Source organism: Solanum stenotomum, chromosome 9 (assembly GCF_019186545.1).
Source record: "Solanum stenotomum isolate F172 chromosome 9, ASM1918654v1, whole genome shotgun sequence".
In the NCBI taxonomy this organism is placed as follows: domain Eukaryota; kingdom Viridiplantae; phylum Streptophyta; class Magnoliopsida; order Solanales; family Solanaceae; genus Solanum; species Solanum stenotomum.
The window spans coordinates 2,243,154-2,260,315 of NC_064290.1; the positions used below are offsets into that span (position 1 = coordinate 2,243,154).

General features: G+C 32.6%; 2 protein-coding genes across 2 annotated transcripts; one reads left to right on the forward strand and one right to left on the reverse strand.

The window, feature by feature from the left end:
- Positions 1-1,975: 1,975 nt before the first annotated feature.
- LOC125877741 (leucine-rich repeat receptor-like serine/threonine-protein kinase At1g17230) lies at positions 1,976-7,064 on the forward strand. The gene is made up of 3 exons (XM_049558973.1): positions 1,976-5,762; positions 5,857-6,240; positions 6,864-7,064. The coding sequence occupies exons 1-3, from the start codon at positions 2,828-2,830 to the stop codon at positions 6,872-6,874; spliced, it is 3,330 nt and encodes a 1,109-aa protein (XP_049414930.1). The 5' UTR covers positions 1,976-2,827; the 3' UTR covers positions 6,875-7,064.
- Positions 7,065-9,411: 2,347 nt separating this feature from the next.
- Positions 9,412-11,009, reverse strand: LOC125877748 (serine/threonine-protein kinase WAG2). Its single transcript, XM_049558981.1, has one exon. The coding sequence runs from the start codon at positions 10,894-10,896 to the stop codon at positions 9,451-9,453; it is 1,446 nt and encodes a 481-aa protein (XP_049414938.1). The 5' UTR covers positions 10,897-11,009; the 3' UTR covers positions 9,412-9,450.
- Positions 11,010-17,162: the final 6,153 nt, after the last annotated feature.

Genomic DNA, 17,162 nt, shown 5'->3' on the forward strand with positions numbered 1-17,162 from the left:
GCTCGAAGTTTCTTATTTGTAATAGTAAGAGGATTAACCTTCTGAATGGAGATTATTATATAAAATTTGCCTAGTATAATTTACCTTTCCTACTTGATTTAAATTTACCTCATTCATTCTTAATTATGGATTTCTTATCAGTAAAAAATAAAAGCATATATTCATTTGTTACTCATTTAAGGAAGAGAAACGAGTAATTTAGTTAAATACCCTTTATTATTAAAGGAGTAAATATTTAGCTAAAAAAGTTTAAGCGACGAATCTAATTGATTAAAAAACCATCCAAGTCATCAATCACGAGTGATTTAAAATGAAAAATAATAATAAAATTATCTGTCGTCATTTGGATGAGACTGAGTTTTATTAGAGAACTTTTGATGTGTGCATACCATGAGCTACCTATTTTTTTATTTGTTTTATTAAAGGTGTGTAATTCATTATTCAAAAATATTTTAAAAATTTTTCTGTTCGATTGATCGAAATTTTTAGAATGTATTTTTTCTAGGAAATGAGAAAAATGACTTTGAAAAACAAGTTTTATGACCCTCCAACACATAATCTCATATTCACTCCTACACAAGGAAAGGTTGAACAACATTGTACGTTTCAGACCTGATTGAGAAGCCCCCATCTCCACTAAGCCACACTCCTATCTCTCGTCTCTTTTATAGTATTCGTCTAGATTATATACAAACACTTACGTAGTAAACACACAAAATAATAAAAAAATTCATTTATTTTCTTGAAAAATATTTTCTTTTCGTATCCATCTAATGAAAAAATTATTTGAGATGAGACAATATTATTATATGAACTTTAATTTTAATGTAACTATTATTGCTGATTACCTGAAAAAATTATTTTTTTATGATAGAGACAAGATTGTTTGAACTTTTATTAATGTGCCTACCAAATAACCTATTCTTTTTCTGCCAAACCCATTACTGAAAGTTTGGCTCGTGGTAGGATACAATGTAACATTACATTTTTTATCCAATTCATCCACCCACTACTAAATGGACTATATCCCTAACATGACTATTTTCTTTAAAGATATCATGACGTTTGTAGACTAGTTCCAATTTTGTAACAGGAAAAAGATAAAACGACAAAGATAAATTAGTGAAAAATTAAAGAGGCAATCAATCATCCGTGATAGAGTGGTAAGTATCTCCTGGTTATTTAATGAGAGGTTTCGATTTGAATTTTGAAAATAAAATCAGTTTTGATAGGAAGTGTCTTACTTTCAAAAGTGGACTTTTTTTTTGCATGAATCTAAATTAATCTGATTAGAAAGTGAATAATACCGAACATTGGATGAAAAATGAAAAATAAATAAATAAAATGAGAATTTGAGCTCAGAAAATAAAGTCGCCTTCGATAGGAAGTGTTAAAGTGGATTTCTTGGCATGACTTTTGAATTAAACGAACCAGGAAGCAAATATCGGACATGAGGGAAAAAAAGAAGTAGAACTCGATTTGAGTCCAGAAAATAAAATCGTATTTAGTAAAGAGCCTTTTACTCTCCAAAGTATACTTCTTCACCCCAATCTAAATTAGTCAAATTAGAAAATGAATACCACATTCAGGTGAAAAGTGAAAAATAAGAAAGTTAAAGGACAATTTGAGCTATTGAAAAATAAAGTCATCTTCAATAGGGAGTGTCAAAGTGGATTTCTTAGCCCAACTCTAAATTAGACATACCAAAATCAGATATCAAACGTCGGGTGATAATTGAAAAAAAAAAAAAAGAACAAGTAAAAGTCGTCTTTGATAGAGAAAGTTTTTACCATAAAATGTGGATGCTAAATACCAAAAAGTTGGAAAAAAGTAAAAAGAGGTAATTAGAGAAGTTGGATATTCCAGGAGTCCTAGTGGGAAAGAATTCCATATCAAACAATCCCATATTGTTAGGCTTAAAAATAGTTGGCTAAAAGATAACTTCAAAGAAAAAATACTTCATATGACCAATCTCTATCTCTCTTTATCTCAACAACACTTAAACATACATAGTGTAAAAAGCAACAGAATAATACTATTTGTGACCAACTAAGAGAATAAAATCATGATTTTTAGAATTACAACAAGAAAAAGATGGGAAATTAAGAGGAAGAAGAAGCAAAAAACAACAAGTGGTTAACAATTTTATCATCACCATATAGTTGTATTCATTCACATATCACACTCACATGTTCTAGTACTCCTTCCATTCTGTAAAGTTCTAGTTGACTCTCTCCCTTTGTGGTCCTTTTCCATTTTCTTGCCTTATCAATCAATCAACTTTTTTAGCCAATTTTTTTCTCTGTTTTCACATCCCTTTTTTATCCTCTTATTTAATTTTTAGCTAAACACCATTTCTTGATTTTAGTCTTTTGCATGTCCTGAGTGGCATTATTTTTCAAGATTTCATATTATAGCTAAACCCCATTTCTTGATTTGTAGTATCTTGTCTTTTGCATGTCTTGAGTAGCATACTATCCAAGATTTCATATTATAGCTAAACCCCATTTCTTGATTTTATAAAACCTTTGGTGATTTGCATGTCTTGAGTGGCATGTTTTTGTGGTCATTAAGGTTAAAACAATTCAAGATTTCATTTTTTCCTTTGCTTCTTGAAATTGGGTTGAGTTGTATACTGAGAGTTATGGGCCCTGGAATCTCAAAACTTGCTTAATGGTATCTGTTTCTTGGTCTGCCATTAGCTCTGTTACAACTTTTGGGCATTGCCATACTCATAAGTTTCCTAATTTTCATCCATAAAAAAAATATTGACATGACTTTAGTGTAAACTAAACAGCATGTCATTCATGCTCTTTTATCCTTGGAAATGGCAAGTTATAGTAACTCTGCAATCCAACAGCATTTGCTTTTTGTGCTGTTGATTCTTCTTTTCTTCACTGGTTTTGCTGAATCTTTAAATGAAGAAGGACTTATTCTTTTGGAGTTCAAAAAATCCCTTAATGATCCTGATAACAATCTTGAAAGTTGGAATTCTTCAAACTTGAATCCTTGCAAATGGGATGGTGTTAAGTGTAGCAAAAATGATCAGGTGATTTCTCTCAATATCGATAATCGTAACTTGTCTGGTAGTTTTTCTTCAAGAATTTGTGAACTTCCTTACTTGACAGTATTGAATGTGTCATCAAATTTCATTTCTGGTCAAATTCCTGATGATTTCTCGTCGTGTCATAGTTTGGAGAAATTGAACCTTTGTACCAATAGGTTCCATGGAGAGTTTCCTGTCCAATTATGCAATATTACCTCACTTAGACAGCTTTACTTATGTGAGAATTACATTTCTGGTGAAATCCCTCAGGATATCGGAAACTTGTCACTTCTTGAGGAGCTTGTTGTTTATAGTAACAATCTTACTGGAAGAATACCTGTTTCAATAGGTAAATTGAAAAAACTTAGGATCATCAGGGCCGGGCGAAACTATCTGTCTGGCCCTATTCCTGCTGAAGTTAGTGAATGTGATAGTTTACAAGTGCTTGGTGTAGCGGAAAATAGGCTAGAAGGGTCTTTTCCAGTAGAGCTACAAAGGCTTAAGAACCTCATCAACTTAATTCTTTGGGCTAACTCATTCTCTGGTGCAATTCCTCCAGAGGTTGGGAACTTCAGTAAGTTGGAATTACTCGCGTTGCATGAGAATTCATTCAGTGGACAAATTCCTAAAGAGATTGGAAAGTTAACTAATTTGAGAAGGTTGTACATTTACACTAATCAGTTGAATGGAACAATTCCATGGCAAATGGGGAATTGTTTGAGTGCAGTTGAGATTGATTTATCCGAAAATCAGTTGAGAGGAAGCATTCCGAAAAGTTTGGGGCAACTTTCTAATCTGCGGTTGCTTCACCTTTTCGAGAACAGATTACATGGGAAGATTCCAAAGGAGCTTGGAGAGTTGAAGCTGCTTAAGAATTTTGACTTGTCTATAAACAATTTGACAGGTAGAATTCCAGCAGTGTTTCAGCATCTTGCATTCTTGGAGAATTTACAACTTTTTGACAATCACCTTGAAGGTCCTATTCCACGATTTATTGGCCTCAAAAGCAACCTCACTGTAGTGGACCTGTCCAAGAATAATCTTGAAGGAAGAATACCTTCAAATCTTTGTCAGTTTCAGAAGTTAACATTCCTGAGCCTCGGGTCTAACAAGTTGTCTGGCAATATCCCTTATGGCCTAAAGACTTGCAAGTCCCTTGAGCAGTTAATGCTAGGAGATAACCTGCTCACTGGGAGTTTTTCTTTTGATCTTAGCAAGCTGGAGAACCTTTCAGCTCTTGAGCTTTTTCACAATAGATTTTCTGGATTGCTACCACCAGAGGTGGGCAACCTTAGAAGATTAGAGAGGTTGCTCTTGTCAAATAACAACTTTTTTGGGCAAATTCCTCCTGATATTGGAAAACTTGTGAAGCTTGTTGCTTTTAATGTTTCCTCCAACCGGCTCTCAGGTGATATTCCTCATGAATTAGGGAATTGTTTAAGTCTCCAAAGGCTTGATCTTAGCAAGAACTCGTTCGCTGGAAATCTCCCGGATGAACTTGGCAGGCTAGTCAACTTGGAACTGCTTAAGCTATCTGATAATAAGTTTAATGGACAGATACCTGGTGGCTTAGGTGGACTAGCAAGACTAACGGATTTGGAAATGGGAGGCAATTTCTTCTCTGGTAGTATTCCTATTGAGCTTGGCTACCTTGGAACTCTTCAGATTTCTCTGAATCTGAGTCACAATGCTCTCAATGGATCGATTCCTAGCGCCCTCGGGAACTTGCAGATGCTTGAAACATTGTACTTAAATGACAACCAGCTTATTGGTGAGATTCCAACTTCAATAGGGCAGTTGATGAGTCTGATAGTATGCAATCTTTCTAACAATAACTTTGTGGGATCAGTACCAAACACGCCTGCCTTTAAGAGGATGGACTCGAGCAACTTTGCTGGAAATGTTGGGTTATGCACGTCCGATTCCATCCACTGTGATCCTCCTCCGGCCCCTTGGATTGCTCCAAAGTCAAACTGGTTGAAACACGGTTCTTCTAGGCAAAAAATAATTACTGCTGTTTCTGCGACTGTTGGGATGATCTCTTTGGTATTGATTTTAGTTATATGTAGGATCATTAGAGGCCACAAAGCAGCTCTTGTGTCCGTGGAAAATCAAGTAAAGCCGGATGACTTGAATGATCATTACTTTCCACGAAAAGGGTTCACGTATCAGGACCTTGTCGATGCTACTGGAAATTTCTCAGACAGCGCGATCATAGGAAGGGGAGCTTGTGGCACTGTCTACAGAGCTCATATGGCTGATGGTGAGTTTGTTGCAGTTAAAAAGCTGAAGCCACAAGGAGAAACCGCGAGTGTTGACAGCAGCTTCCAAGCTGAATTATCTACACTTGGTAAGATAAATCACAGAAATATTGTCAAGCTATATGGTTTCTGCTACCATCAAGATTGCAATCTTCTCTTGTATGAGTACATGGGAAACGGAAGCCTCGGGGAAGTACTTCATGGGAATAAGACAACTAGTTTACTAAATTGGAATAGCAGGTACAAAATTGCCTTAGGAGCTGCTGAGGGATTATGCTATTTGCACCATGACTGTAAGCCACATATCATTCACAGGGATATAAAATCAAACAACATTTTGTTGGACGAAATGCTTGAGGCACATGTAGGAGACTTTGGCTTGGCAAAGCTAATTGACTTCCCTTTCTCAAAATCCATGTCCGCGGTTGCTGGTTCATACGGCTACATTGCCCCTGGTAAGACCGGTGTTTAGGCACTTAAAACGATACTCTTTATTAGCATTATTTACATACAGAAGCTAACTAAGTTCTAGTTTTTTCTTTTTTTCAGAATATGCATACACAATGAAAGTGACAGAGAAATGCGACATCTATAGTTATGGCGTTGTTTTGTTGGAATTGATTACTGGTAGGTCTCCAGTTCAACCCCTTGATCAGGGAGGCGATTTGGTGACTTGGGTAAGGAGATCAATTCATGAAGGAGTGGCACTAACTGAGCTTTTTGACAAAAGACTGGATGTTAGTGTTGCAAGAACAAGAGAGGAGATGTCTCTAGTTCTCAAGATTGCTATGTTCTGCACCAATACATCCCCTGCCAATAGGCCTACAATGCGAGAAGTCATCGCCATGCTGATTGAAGCCCGGGAATTTGTGTGCCCTTCACCACCATCACCATCCTCCGAAACTCCTCTGAGTGAAGCTGATGTTAATAAAGGTGCATAAAAACAACTTCCTCCTTATCTTTCAATCTTTTCACTACAATCAAACTTCTCTATAACAGTCATCCTCTATAACAACATTTCACTATAACAAACGGGTTTTCTATGGAACCAATTTTCATGTTATGTTACATTACATGTTCTCTATAACAACATTTCGCTATAGGAGCCAAATATTGGAACAAGTAAAACTGTTATAAAGATGTTTGATTGTATATCATTTAAACACATATCGAAACAATACCTGTGTTTATAGCAGCCCCAAAAGAAAGGAATTCTCATTTTTCATGTCCATAATTCTAAGTTTAATTAATAATAAAAGGAATTATTCAATACTGAATGGATGTTCACAAAGAAAAATAAGCTAAATCACATACATGTCTGTTTACTAACAGCAACCAGTTTCTACATTTTTTTAGTAGCATTTGTGTATTCATGCTATACATGTCTGATAATTTCGATTCAGAATATTGCACGGACTCTCCAAAAATATCATCAGACACTACTTTTGGAGGATCCTACATTCATCCAGCAATATTTTTTTGGAGAGTCCGAGCAACATATATTTAGATTATCATCCATAAAAAACTAAAATGCATCCACTTTATGTTTCTTGCAGGTTCTAATTAAGCAACCATAGACCAAAAAACAGAAAATTGAAGTAGTGGCTCATCTCAAGCTCTGACAAATTTCTAATAGAGTTAGAAGCATCTTATTATTCATGTACACACAACTACCTTTGATACCATACTTCCCCTCTAATAATTATTAGTTGGCATTTCTTATGTATTTATCTTCTACATTATATCTACTTCTATGATCTGTCTCCACATTAACTGCCTAATTGGTATTCAGTTACTAATCATTTGGTTATTTCTGAAATAATCTTATAATATATAGTCATAGTTGGCATTCTTGGTTTCCATAAAGAACATATTTTGTGCTTGGATTCGTATATCCGGTCAGACCTCTTTATAATTGAGTGTTTGTCTGGACTATTGTTAGCTATTATAGTAAATGGTTGTTATATCTATAATAACATTTGACATTTAGATGATCTTATCAGCTAATTGTTATAAGAAAAAAATATCTTTTATGTGAAAATAAAATTTCTAATTTTATATCTCATACGGAAGTGAGAAATTTCGTATCAAAATTAACATCATTCAATACAAAAGGCAAAATAAATTAATATTTGTGTAATACTATTTTAAAAAGGTAATTTTATAAAGAATGTATTATTGATACAATGGTATAAGAAATTACTTGAATCCATTTATTGCTTAAGGCTATACTTAAAAGAATTCAATCCTTAACTTGTTAGTTGGACTCTACACGCTTTATTTTTCATCAATATAGATGATAACAAGGTATTTTTACTGGTAAAGAAAGAATACATACCTAACTTTCGTCTATCTTTTAATAAAAAAATAATTATTATTATAATGAGGTCTGATCGTAACTAAAATTCAAAACTTAGGTGCAATTTTGACTATATAGTTAAGTAACATTAATGATAAATGTTACTTTCTAGTAAAGGGACCATTGTTATTAGTCTTGCAGCTTGTAACTTAATATTTTGCAAAAATTCTTGTGGTCGGTCGATGTTGAGCTGTACTGGCAACTTTTATTTAATATGCAAGTAGGCTTTATAATTTATTTGAAACCTTCTGGAATAATTAGGTGTCTATCCATTCTTAAATTATTTTACAACTAAATACTATATTATTGTACTAGTATTAATTTGGTCCCTTCTCCCAGTTACCATCCACCCAAGTTAGGTTTCTTATTATATTAATTAATACGAATAATTAACAACAATAATAAATATTGCTGACTAATTATAAGTCAAAACCTTGGAAACCCATATGCAATTTGCATGAATTGTGGTACCATACCATATTGCTCCCACATGCCATCATATGTTCATGTTTAGTTTGATGTCCCACGTTTAACAGTGAATTATCACTCATTTTCTTTTTGTTACTCGTTAATGTCACTATCGATGATCTATAGCCTTTTATCATAAAAACTTCATGATAACTAAAAGACTACAAAATAAAATATGAATGAATGTCTGGCTATTTCTGTTTGGAGAAGAATCAATAGAATAGCTAATAGCATAACAAAAAACACATTCAAATAAAGTATAAAGAAAAAAATAATCGATATAATGTCTCGATCTTTCTTTTGTCATTTAATATTAGGTAAATTGTACATTTTTTTATACATGATATAAATATAGACTAAGAATCTGTTTAATGTCAATGTGTCATAATAATGTTTTCCAGCAAAAGTAAAGTTCCAACAACATAAAGATTGATCAATAATATCAAGACATTATTATGATGAGCATATTCACTTCTAACAGGAGTTTACAATTTTAAGAAATGGGACAATATCATTCATTTAATTATTAAAATATCATATTACAAACTCATCATTAGCATATGCGAGGAACATCATATAAAGTAACCTTTTTTTCTTTTCAATGCCAAACAAGAACATTTTTGGTCCAGCAACAACAAATGACAACATGGAAAGCAATTAGGAGTTTTTTTTAAAAAAAAAAAAGAAAAAAGAAAAAGAACTATTACTGTATTGTGGTTAAGGGGAATAAAAGGAAAGGAGACAATCATATTTAATCAAAGATATTTTTGTCAAAATCATGTAAATTTATTATTATTATATATATATATATATATAAAATGTGTTTAATGAAGTGAAAAGATGTGTTTTACAGCAGATAGCTTTTCAGAAATAACTTCTATATTTTCTCACGATAGTAATTAGATTTGCATACACTTTACCTTCTCTAAATTTTACTTTCGAACTATAATGAAATGCTATTCTATGCATCATGCATCTATTAGCTTGATGTTAGTGCCCAATACAAATAAATTTTTATCCTTATTTTGGGAAAGATGCTTATAGAGAGATTATAGGGTTGGATTGAATGAGAAAGCATGTAAAAAAAAATTGATACATAATTAATGAAATATTTTTTCTTCCATAACTTTCTTTTTCATTTACAAATATGTATGAAATTTCCTTAAAAAAGGAAACAAACCAAAGAAGGAAAAAATTTGAACATCTCCCCCCCAAAATTGATGTTCTCTACCTCCTTTACAAACTTATACCAAAAAAAAAAAAAATTAAGGGGAAAAAAGACAATATAAATGGTTTTACAAAAGGTTGAAATGGATTTAAGCACATTTTCTAACCTTGTGATTAGTATGACAATAATAATTATGATTAGAGTTTAAATTGTACTTAGATCCCTTAATCCTCATTAGATAACCCAATTTTTTCCATAAACAACGCCTTCTTATTCTTGGTGATGATAATCCAGTCACGTGACTCACGTGCGCCTTACTCTTCGTCCTTTTTATCGTTAATCCCCGAACTTCCGGTGGCCGGTAAGTTCTGATCAACGGCCATTTTATTCCGGCGAAGAATGGGTGACGTTTAATATCTGTTGCACCCCTAGTGCATCCTAGCCTCCTCCTTGGATCCTTAACTAACAATTTCTCTATTAAATCTCTCAATTCAGCCTCATGTCCTTGAGTTTCATCTACGTAAAACTTCACTCCTTTGCTTGATGCTATATTGCGCAGGGTGGACTCTTTACTGTTTCCTTTAAACGGCGTCGTACCGTACAACAACTCGTATAGTAACACCCCAAACGCCCACCAGTCTACACCATTGCCGTGGCCGGCACCGCTGATGAGCTCCGGCGCTAAGTATTCATGAGTCCCAACGCATGATCTGGAAAATGCAGATGTTGGCTCTGAGACGAACTCGGTCACTGTTTCTTCCCGTTGCCGGTCACCGTAACAACTGTTTCTTCTTCTAGATCCTTCTCGAATACGGGTAGTGAAATCTAATTTTGGGGTAACTTCGGATTTGAAACATAAATCGAAATCGGAAAGCATAATGTGACCATCTTCACGAATAAGTATGTTTTCAGGTTTCAAATCACGGTAAACTATTCCGAGAGAATGTAAATACTCTAGTGCTATGAGTACCTCAGCTGCGTAGAATCTGACAGATTCAACCGGTAGCCGATTACCAGGTTGCTTTCGGAGCAAGGAATGGAGATCACCATTAGGGCAGAAATCGATTAACAAGCAAGTATAATGTGAAACTTCTAAATGTGCGTAAAGCGTAGGTAGAAAAGGGTGATCTAAAGAGGAGAGAATCTCCGCTTCTGTTTGAACATGAGAAAGCTTCTTCGCCGTAAGCGAATCCCGATCGATAACTTTAAGGGCAAAATTAGCATGGTCATAATCCCTGAGACGGCAGAGGAAAACTCGACCGAGATTTCCAGACCCAACAAGGCGGTGGAGTTTAAGGTGGCGGAGATGAAGAGCACCGTCGGAGGAAAGGGTGGTCACCGCCTTAATAGCGGACCAATTCGGGTCATGCTGGCGGTGTGCACGGCGGTGAAAGTTGGGGATTTCTGCAGATGGATTGTTTGTAGATGACGTACATGAAAGACGATCGTTGAAGCTCAGTGTAAGACTACTACGAGCCAAACTGCTTCTCGCACTGAGTGTACGATCAGTTGTTGTAGTGGTAATGGAAGCACAGCTCGTAAAGCTGAGATCAAGATCAGAATCTGGTGGATAAAGGGCATCTAATTCTTCCATTTTTGTGTTCAGAGAGAAAACTTGTGCTTTTTGTTTGTTTAGCTTTTGGAAAAATGTTGGTGAGTTTATGAGGGGGAATGCCACTACATTTTATAAAGGAGAATCAAATGACTTGAAGTGGAGTATTGATAAGTATTTTTTTAATTGAGCTTTAATATAAATATTAAACACGGTACACAAAAACAAAAGAAAAAAGGAGAATCAAATGAAGAGAGAGGGAGAGTTAGGGGGACATATAATTAATGTTAATAACGTGGTTGGTTGACCCAACAAGAAGCTAAGAGAGATAGAGACAAAGGAAAGGAAGAAAGTGGTAACAAAGTTAGGTTTTCTAGAAAAGTTGACTTATAAGGTACTAAGGAGATAATTTAATTAAGAGAGAATAAATTGGAAGGATGCTTCTTACCATGTTAGTGATAAGGAGTTTAGAAAGGTAATGGAAGCCGCCTAATTGACATTGGGATCTCTGCATTAACACTATTATAAGGTTGAAGTTTTACTAGTCGTTATTGAGACTGTACACAGTAAAAACTCTTTAAGAATATAAAATGTTTGAAGAAAATCGTACAGATTATATTTTTAAAGCATCTTTAGATCAACTAAGTTCAACATTATCCTTATTTGAGATTACTAAACGAGGAGATTGAAAAAATGTATGAATATACATCTTGTTATAAAAAATAAATCTCGCTATTGTTTCAATTAAGAGTTTCACGACAAAAAAATAACTTAAATTTACTTAACATGAGTATTGTCTACATAAAGCAAAAGAAAGGCCATATATGTTGAGTTACCACATTGGCTATTTAAGGATGTGATGATTTTTTATATGGATTCGAACAACTTTTACCTTATGAGCTAGTATATGAATTAATTAAATGCAACATAAATCGCTTCATCATAATATATGAATTAAAATCGTTTTAATTTTTAATTTACTCGATATTGATCATTCATGTTCACGCTCTAGTTGGTAAGTTCGGATATGTGTAGGGGTATTGAGTACTAGCATTATTTGATGACATCCGATTAACTTGTTTGAAAATCGTCTCTTAACTCTTAAGTTAAGTAAAAACAATGAATCGAGCTACATATAGTAGAAAACGTAGAAACCCTCATTTGTTTCACAATCAAATAACTTCTTTTTTAAGAAAAATATACATTTATGAAACTACCGTGCGGCAACGGCGTTTAGCGTATAGAGTGGGCAAGAAAAATAAAGATTTTTTTTTTTGGCTTTTGCATGGTGTGTGAGTCGATAGTCTACGTTTCTCACTGATCTAATAATTGTACTTTTTCTTCTTTTTTTAACAATATATAATAAATTTTGAAGACTACCTTCCCACAACTTATAATAAATGAATAATACTTTGTTCATATGTAAGAATAGCAGTAAATGAGTTCTCTGAATTCAGACTATATTAAATTAGATGCAGTTGAAAGCAGATGATCTTGGGATTTGTATTGTCCAATAAATTATTTTTTTCTAGTTCTATGTCTACCATTCTAGATAACTTTCAGAATTTTCCTAGATTGCTAGAAATTATAATTATATTAATCGATTTTTGACCTTTATTATTAATTAATAATAGTTTTCATAAAATATTATTAATTATTAAAAATATTTATTTTGGTACAATAATATTCTTGTCATCGTAGTTTTTCTCATCTGTTGTTTATTGTGTTTTGAGTATCACTCCATGTATTTTGTTGTTGTTATTGTTTCTCTCTGATAGACTCACCTCCATAAGATAGTAATAAAATATGCGTACACTCTACTTTCTCCAAATCCAACTTAGTGAGATTTCACTGAATATTCTATTATTGTTGTTGTAATATTCTTATCGTTAGCTAAGTAGAATAGATATAATACCTATATATGGTTTCATGAACTATTGAAAACAAAGCAATTATGTTCTCCGGACTCCACATTAGATGTAAGTGATTAAATTTGAATTCGTGCATTACCATCATTCTAGGGGTAGCGAATTTCTAATTTTTTTTCTATTTCTAAGAACTCAAACATAAGATTTTTAATTAAAAATAAAAGAGGATTCAATCATCTCACAACAACTCGCGTTGCTAGTTGCAGTTACTATCAACTATCAGTCATTTTTGGACAAGATTTAGTTCCAAATATTTTGAAACTCTTCTAAGTCATGCAGACATATATAATCACGCCTAAAAAATAGAGTTGATTTTTCAGCATTAATCACAAACCAGTACAATAAAAATGAAATTATTGATCCATCTTTTCCAATTATGGAGTACTTTTGAAATAGTGTAAAAAAAATAATTATTGGTGCAAATTAAATCAAGTGGCCAAAAGCATATGGTTATCTTAATCACACGTGAAATATGTATGTTGTTACACTATCTTAGACTAGATTTGCATGGTAGAAAAATCAAAAATAAAAATAAAAATTGTAGGACGTCTTTTCATAATCCAAAAAGTAAGTAGTACTTATTACTTAATTATTTTCATATTTTCCCCAAATAAATCTTGGAAATCTTTTTCTTATATCATAGACTCTAAACAATATCCCTTATAAAACGGTGCCATAATTTGGAGCTATTCCTGTTTCCCATCATTCAGTGAACAGTTGATAAAAATTTAATTAAAGTTTCTATAATTGACAATTAATTATACCAATAATTTTGTTTTCAATGTAAAGGTTCCTACGAGTTTTATTGAGCCAAATGAAAACAGAAATATACTATTCCCTATTCACTTTTACTTTATCATGTTTAACTTGATACATTCTATCAATAAGTAATAAATAGAATAGTAATTTTACTATATCACTTTAATTATTATAGACCATTTCACTCACTTAACTAACTAGTAGTACTTAATAATAGGTTTTATAAAGTGGTAAATAATCGCCTGATTTTTTGAACTAAACAAGTAAAAATTGACTGTATATTTTTAAAATAGTTGAACAAGTAAAAATGGACGGCTCAGAAAGTAAATTGAATTCGAAATCAGTATTTAAAATAAAAAATAACTGATCTTGAAATAATTTATTCTACTAATAAGCCTCGTATGATTAAGAAATTATTGCCGAAAGTTACCGGACCCAACGCCAGTGTCATTACGCAGCCGACTTTGTGCCACTAACCCATTCAGAATATAATTAAGAACCCCTTAATTAAATAAATTAACAAAAAAAAATCACTACTTAAACTTAAATTATTTTTAATTAGAGAAGAGACTCAGATATAGAAAGTGGCCAGGTTAATGGACCCACGTGATGGGCCCCAATATAATGGGACCCAGTTGGAAAGTTAATACGATGCTGTCTGCCACGTGGTGAACACTGGGGCCTACACTATACTACTATCAGCTTCAATCTCTGTAATAAAAATCAATAGAATAATAATAATAATAATAATATAAATAGTACAAAATAAACTAAATAAAATAGGCTTTCACTCATAATTCATCAATAATAATGGCCCCTTACCTATCGAGTTAATGCTTAATAATTCATCAAAATTATTAAACTATTTTTAAATAAGTAGAGTAATGTACCAACCTGCCATTGGCACGTGATAGAGACCTGAATTTGCCAGTTCTAGTATTTTTTAAAAAAAAATTGGCAAAAAAATAAAAAAATTGACGTTTCCCTCTCTTTTTATTCCCAGTATGTTTCCCTCTGAAGTCTAAATTACTGTATTAGAATGTGATTTGAGTCAAAAGTGTCCAAACTGTGGCCCCTTATTTCTCATCCTACAATTATTATTAGTTTGTAATTTGCAGAGAGAATTAATAAACAAAGAAGAGAGAAGATGTAAGTGAGAGCAGGAAAGAGACGGAAGAAAGAGACTTGGAAACAAAAATTGAAAAGGTAGGCAAATGTCCAAAAACAAACAAAACATTGTAATTTAAGTGCAATACACGTGTCTGNAAAAATTGGCAAAAAAATAAAAAAATTGACGTTTCCCTCTCTTTTTATTCCCAGTATGTTTCCCTCTAAAGTCTAAATTACTGTATTAGAATGTGATTTGAGTCAAAAGTGTCCAAACTGTGGCCCCTTATTTCTCATCCTACAATTATTATTAGTTTGTAATTTGCTGAGAGAATTAATAAACAAAGAAGGGAGAAGATGTAAGTGAGAGTAGGAAAGAGACTGAAGAAAGAGACTTAGAAACAAAAATTGAAAAGGTAAGCAAATGTCCAAAAAGAAACAAAACATTGTAATTTAAGTGCAATATACGTGTCTGTATGAGAAGGCAAAAGATTAAAAAAATTAAATTGTAGATAGTACATCTCATGTAATATTTGGTACTACTATCTGCTGCCGTGTTCCTCCAACCCAAGTCTCATTTCTAAATAAGAGTAAAGTAAAGTAATTTAGTAGGTTAATTAATATACTCTTTTTGTTTCATATTATTTGACTCTTAGATCAAAAATAGATGTTTCTATTTTACTTGTCCAATTTAGAAAATCAAGAGAGTTTTATTATTATTATTATAATATATATATATATTTTTTTTCGTTCTATTTTTAGTATTAAATAACTATATAAAGAAATTAATGGTTAAATTTAGAATTTCAAGTTAATATGAGCTAAATTTAGTAATACACCCCTAATAAAAGTATTTTTAAGGAACGTGTCAAGTCAATATGTCCTAAATAATATGAAACAAAAAGAATATATAATCTAAATCAAAGTTATTGAGTTCAGCCAAATCCCCAATATTCTCAATGTGAGCTATTAAATAACTCAATATTCAATAGTTTCTCATATTTGCTACATTTAGGTGTGATGTCAATTCGAGAGTTTACACGTGAATAAGATAAGAAAGGAACTTATCAAAGGTTAAATCTTAGGGTATATAATAGGTTCCAAATATGTATCCAAACTATTACGATTCATTTGACTAGGGAATAAGTTATTTCGGAAATCGTAATCTCAAAATTGTCATTTCATTTTCAATATGGGATTCATAAAAATAATACTAAATCTCGGGATAATTTATTTTGCGATTTCGTCTCAACCAAATATGGAATAAACTCATCCTAGAATCAATCTAGAGATTAGTTATCTCTTATCCCTCGTACGAAACGAACCCTTAAAGATCACTGATAGAGCCACATTAAGTGTGAATCTTCTTTCATAAAAACATTACATCATAATGAAATTTCTGTCTTCGTCACTATTTTAAAATATCTATGTATGTGTGTATATAATCACTCCCAAGTTTGAATATATCTCCATCTTCCCCACCCCACCCCACCCCACCCCTACCCCTTACAACCCCACCCCCACCCCCACCCAAAATAACATTTTATTTGTTGCAAATACATGTGCCTACTTGTATGCCCTTGCATTATAACCTCAACATGACACAATGTTGGCTATAGGAATATAGATGAAAGGCATGTGACGTTGTATGTCCCTCCCTATGGGCTCCAGATCATTGGGCCAGCCACTAAATATCAAGATTTAATCATTGGGCCCTTGCGATTCGTAAATGGGCCTATAGGGACAACTGTTTAGTAAATTATTATTTTATTGGTTTTTTTTTTTGTAATTTATGAATATTTTAGATATCGTCTCTCAATCTTTTTTGAGTAAATTGAAAAAATTATGACGATAATTTAGATCGTGATCTAAAATTTTGTAAACGTAAGACCACATTTTGTACTTTGTTGGTCCCAAGGAGCTATAGTTGTACAACTTTTAAAACATGAAAAAATTATAAATGACGACTTTGCATAAATCAACCTATTTTCTTGCAGTTTGTTAGATGTGATTAAAAAGAAATTCATTTTTAAGAAAGTCAGTTTACTTACAATTATTTTCGTTAGCTTTATATTTCTTATTTGTTATTAAACATTATCAATAATCTTTTGCACTATTTTTTTTTTAAAAAAATCAAAATACTCTCTGATTTGCTAGTGTTAATTTTAATACTTGATGGAATATATTTGTGCATGGCTCAACTTTTATTTTGAAACCTTAGAATTGTGAACAAGAGTAATAAAGGGGAAAATTAGCTCTGATATACAAAACATTTTGCATTAACAAAATTCAGGGAAGGGTCACATTTTAACAGATGTGATATAGACAGTTTACTCTAATATATATAGACATTAGTGACTGCTTTCACAACTCAAACACGTGACTTATAGATCACAGAAAAATAATTTTACCATGACTTCAAGAGTTTTAAAAAAATATGTTAGGAGAAAAAAGTTTTGGTCTCTCTTTTGTACTGATGCAATGTATCAATTTACAATTATGAGAAGACTAATC

What these genes read in the sequence shown, in the direction of transcription:
- LOC125877748 (XM_049558981.1), bottom strand. Translation starts at nt 10,896, where the DNA reads ATGGAAGAATTAGATGCCCTTTATCCACCAGATTCTGATCTTGATCTC.
- LOC125877741 (XM_049558973.1), top strand. Translation starts at nt 2,828, where the DNA reads ATGGCAAGTTATAGTAACTCTGCAATCCAACAGCATTTGCTTTTTGTG. An exon ending in ATACGGCTACATTGCCCCTG is followed by an intron (nt 5,763 to 5,856) that starts GTAAGACCGGTG and finishes TCTTTTTTTCAG; the next exon opens with AATATGCATACACAATGAAA.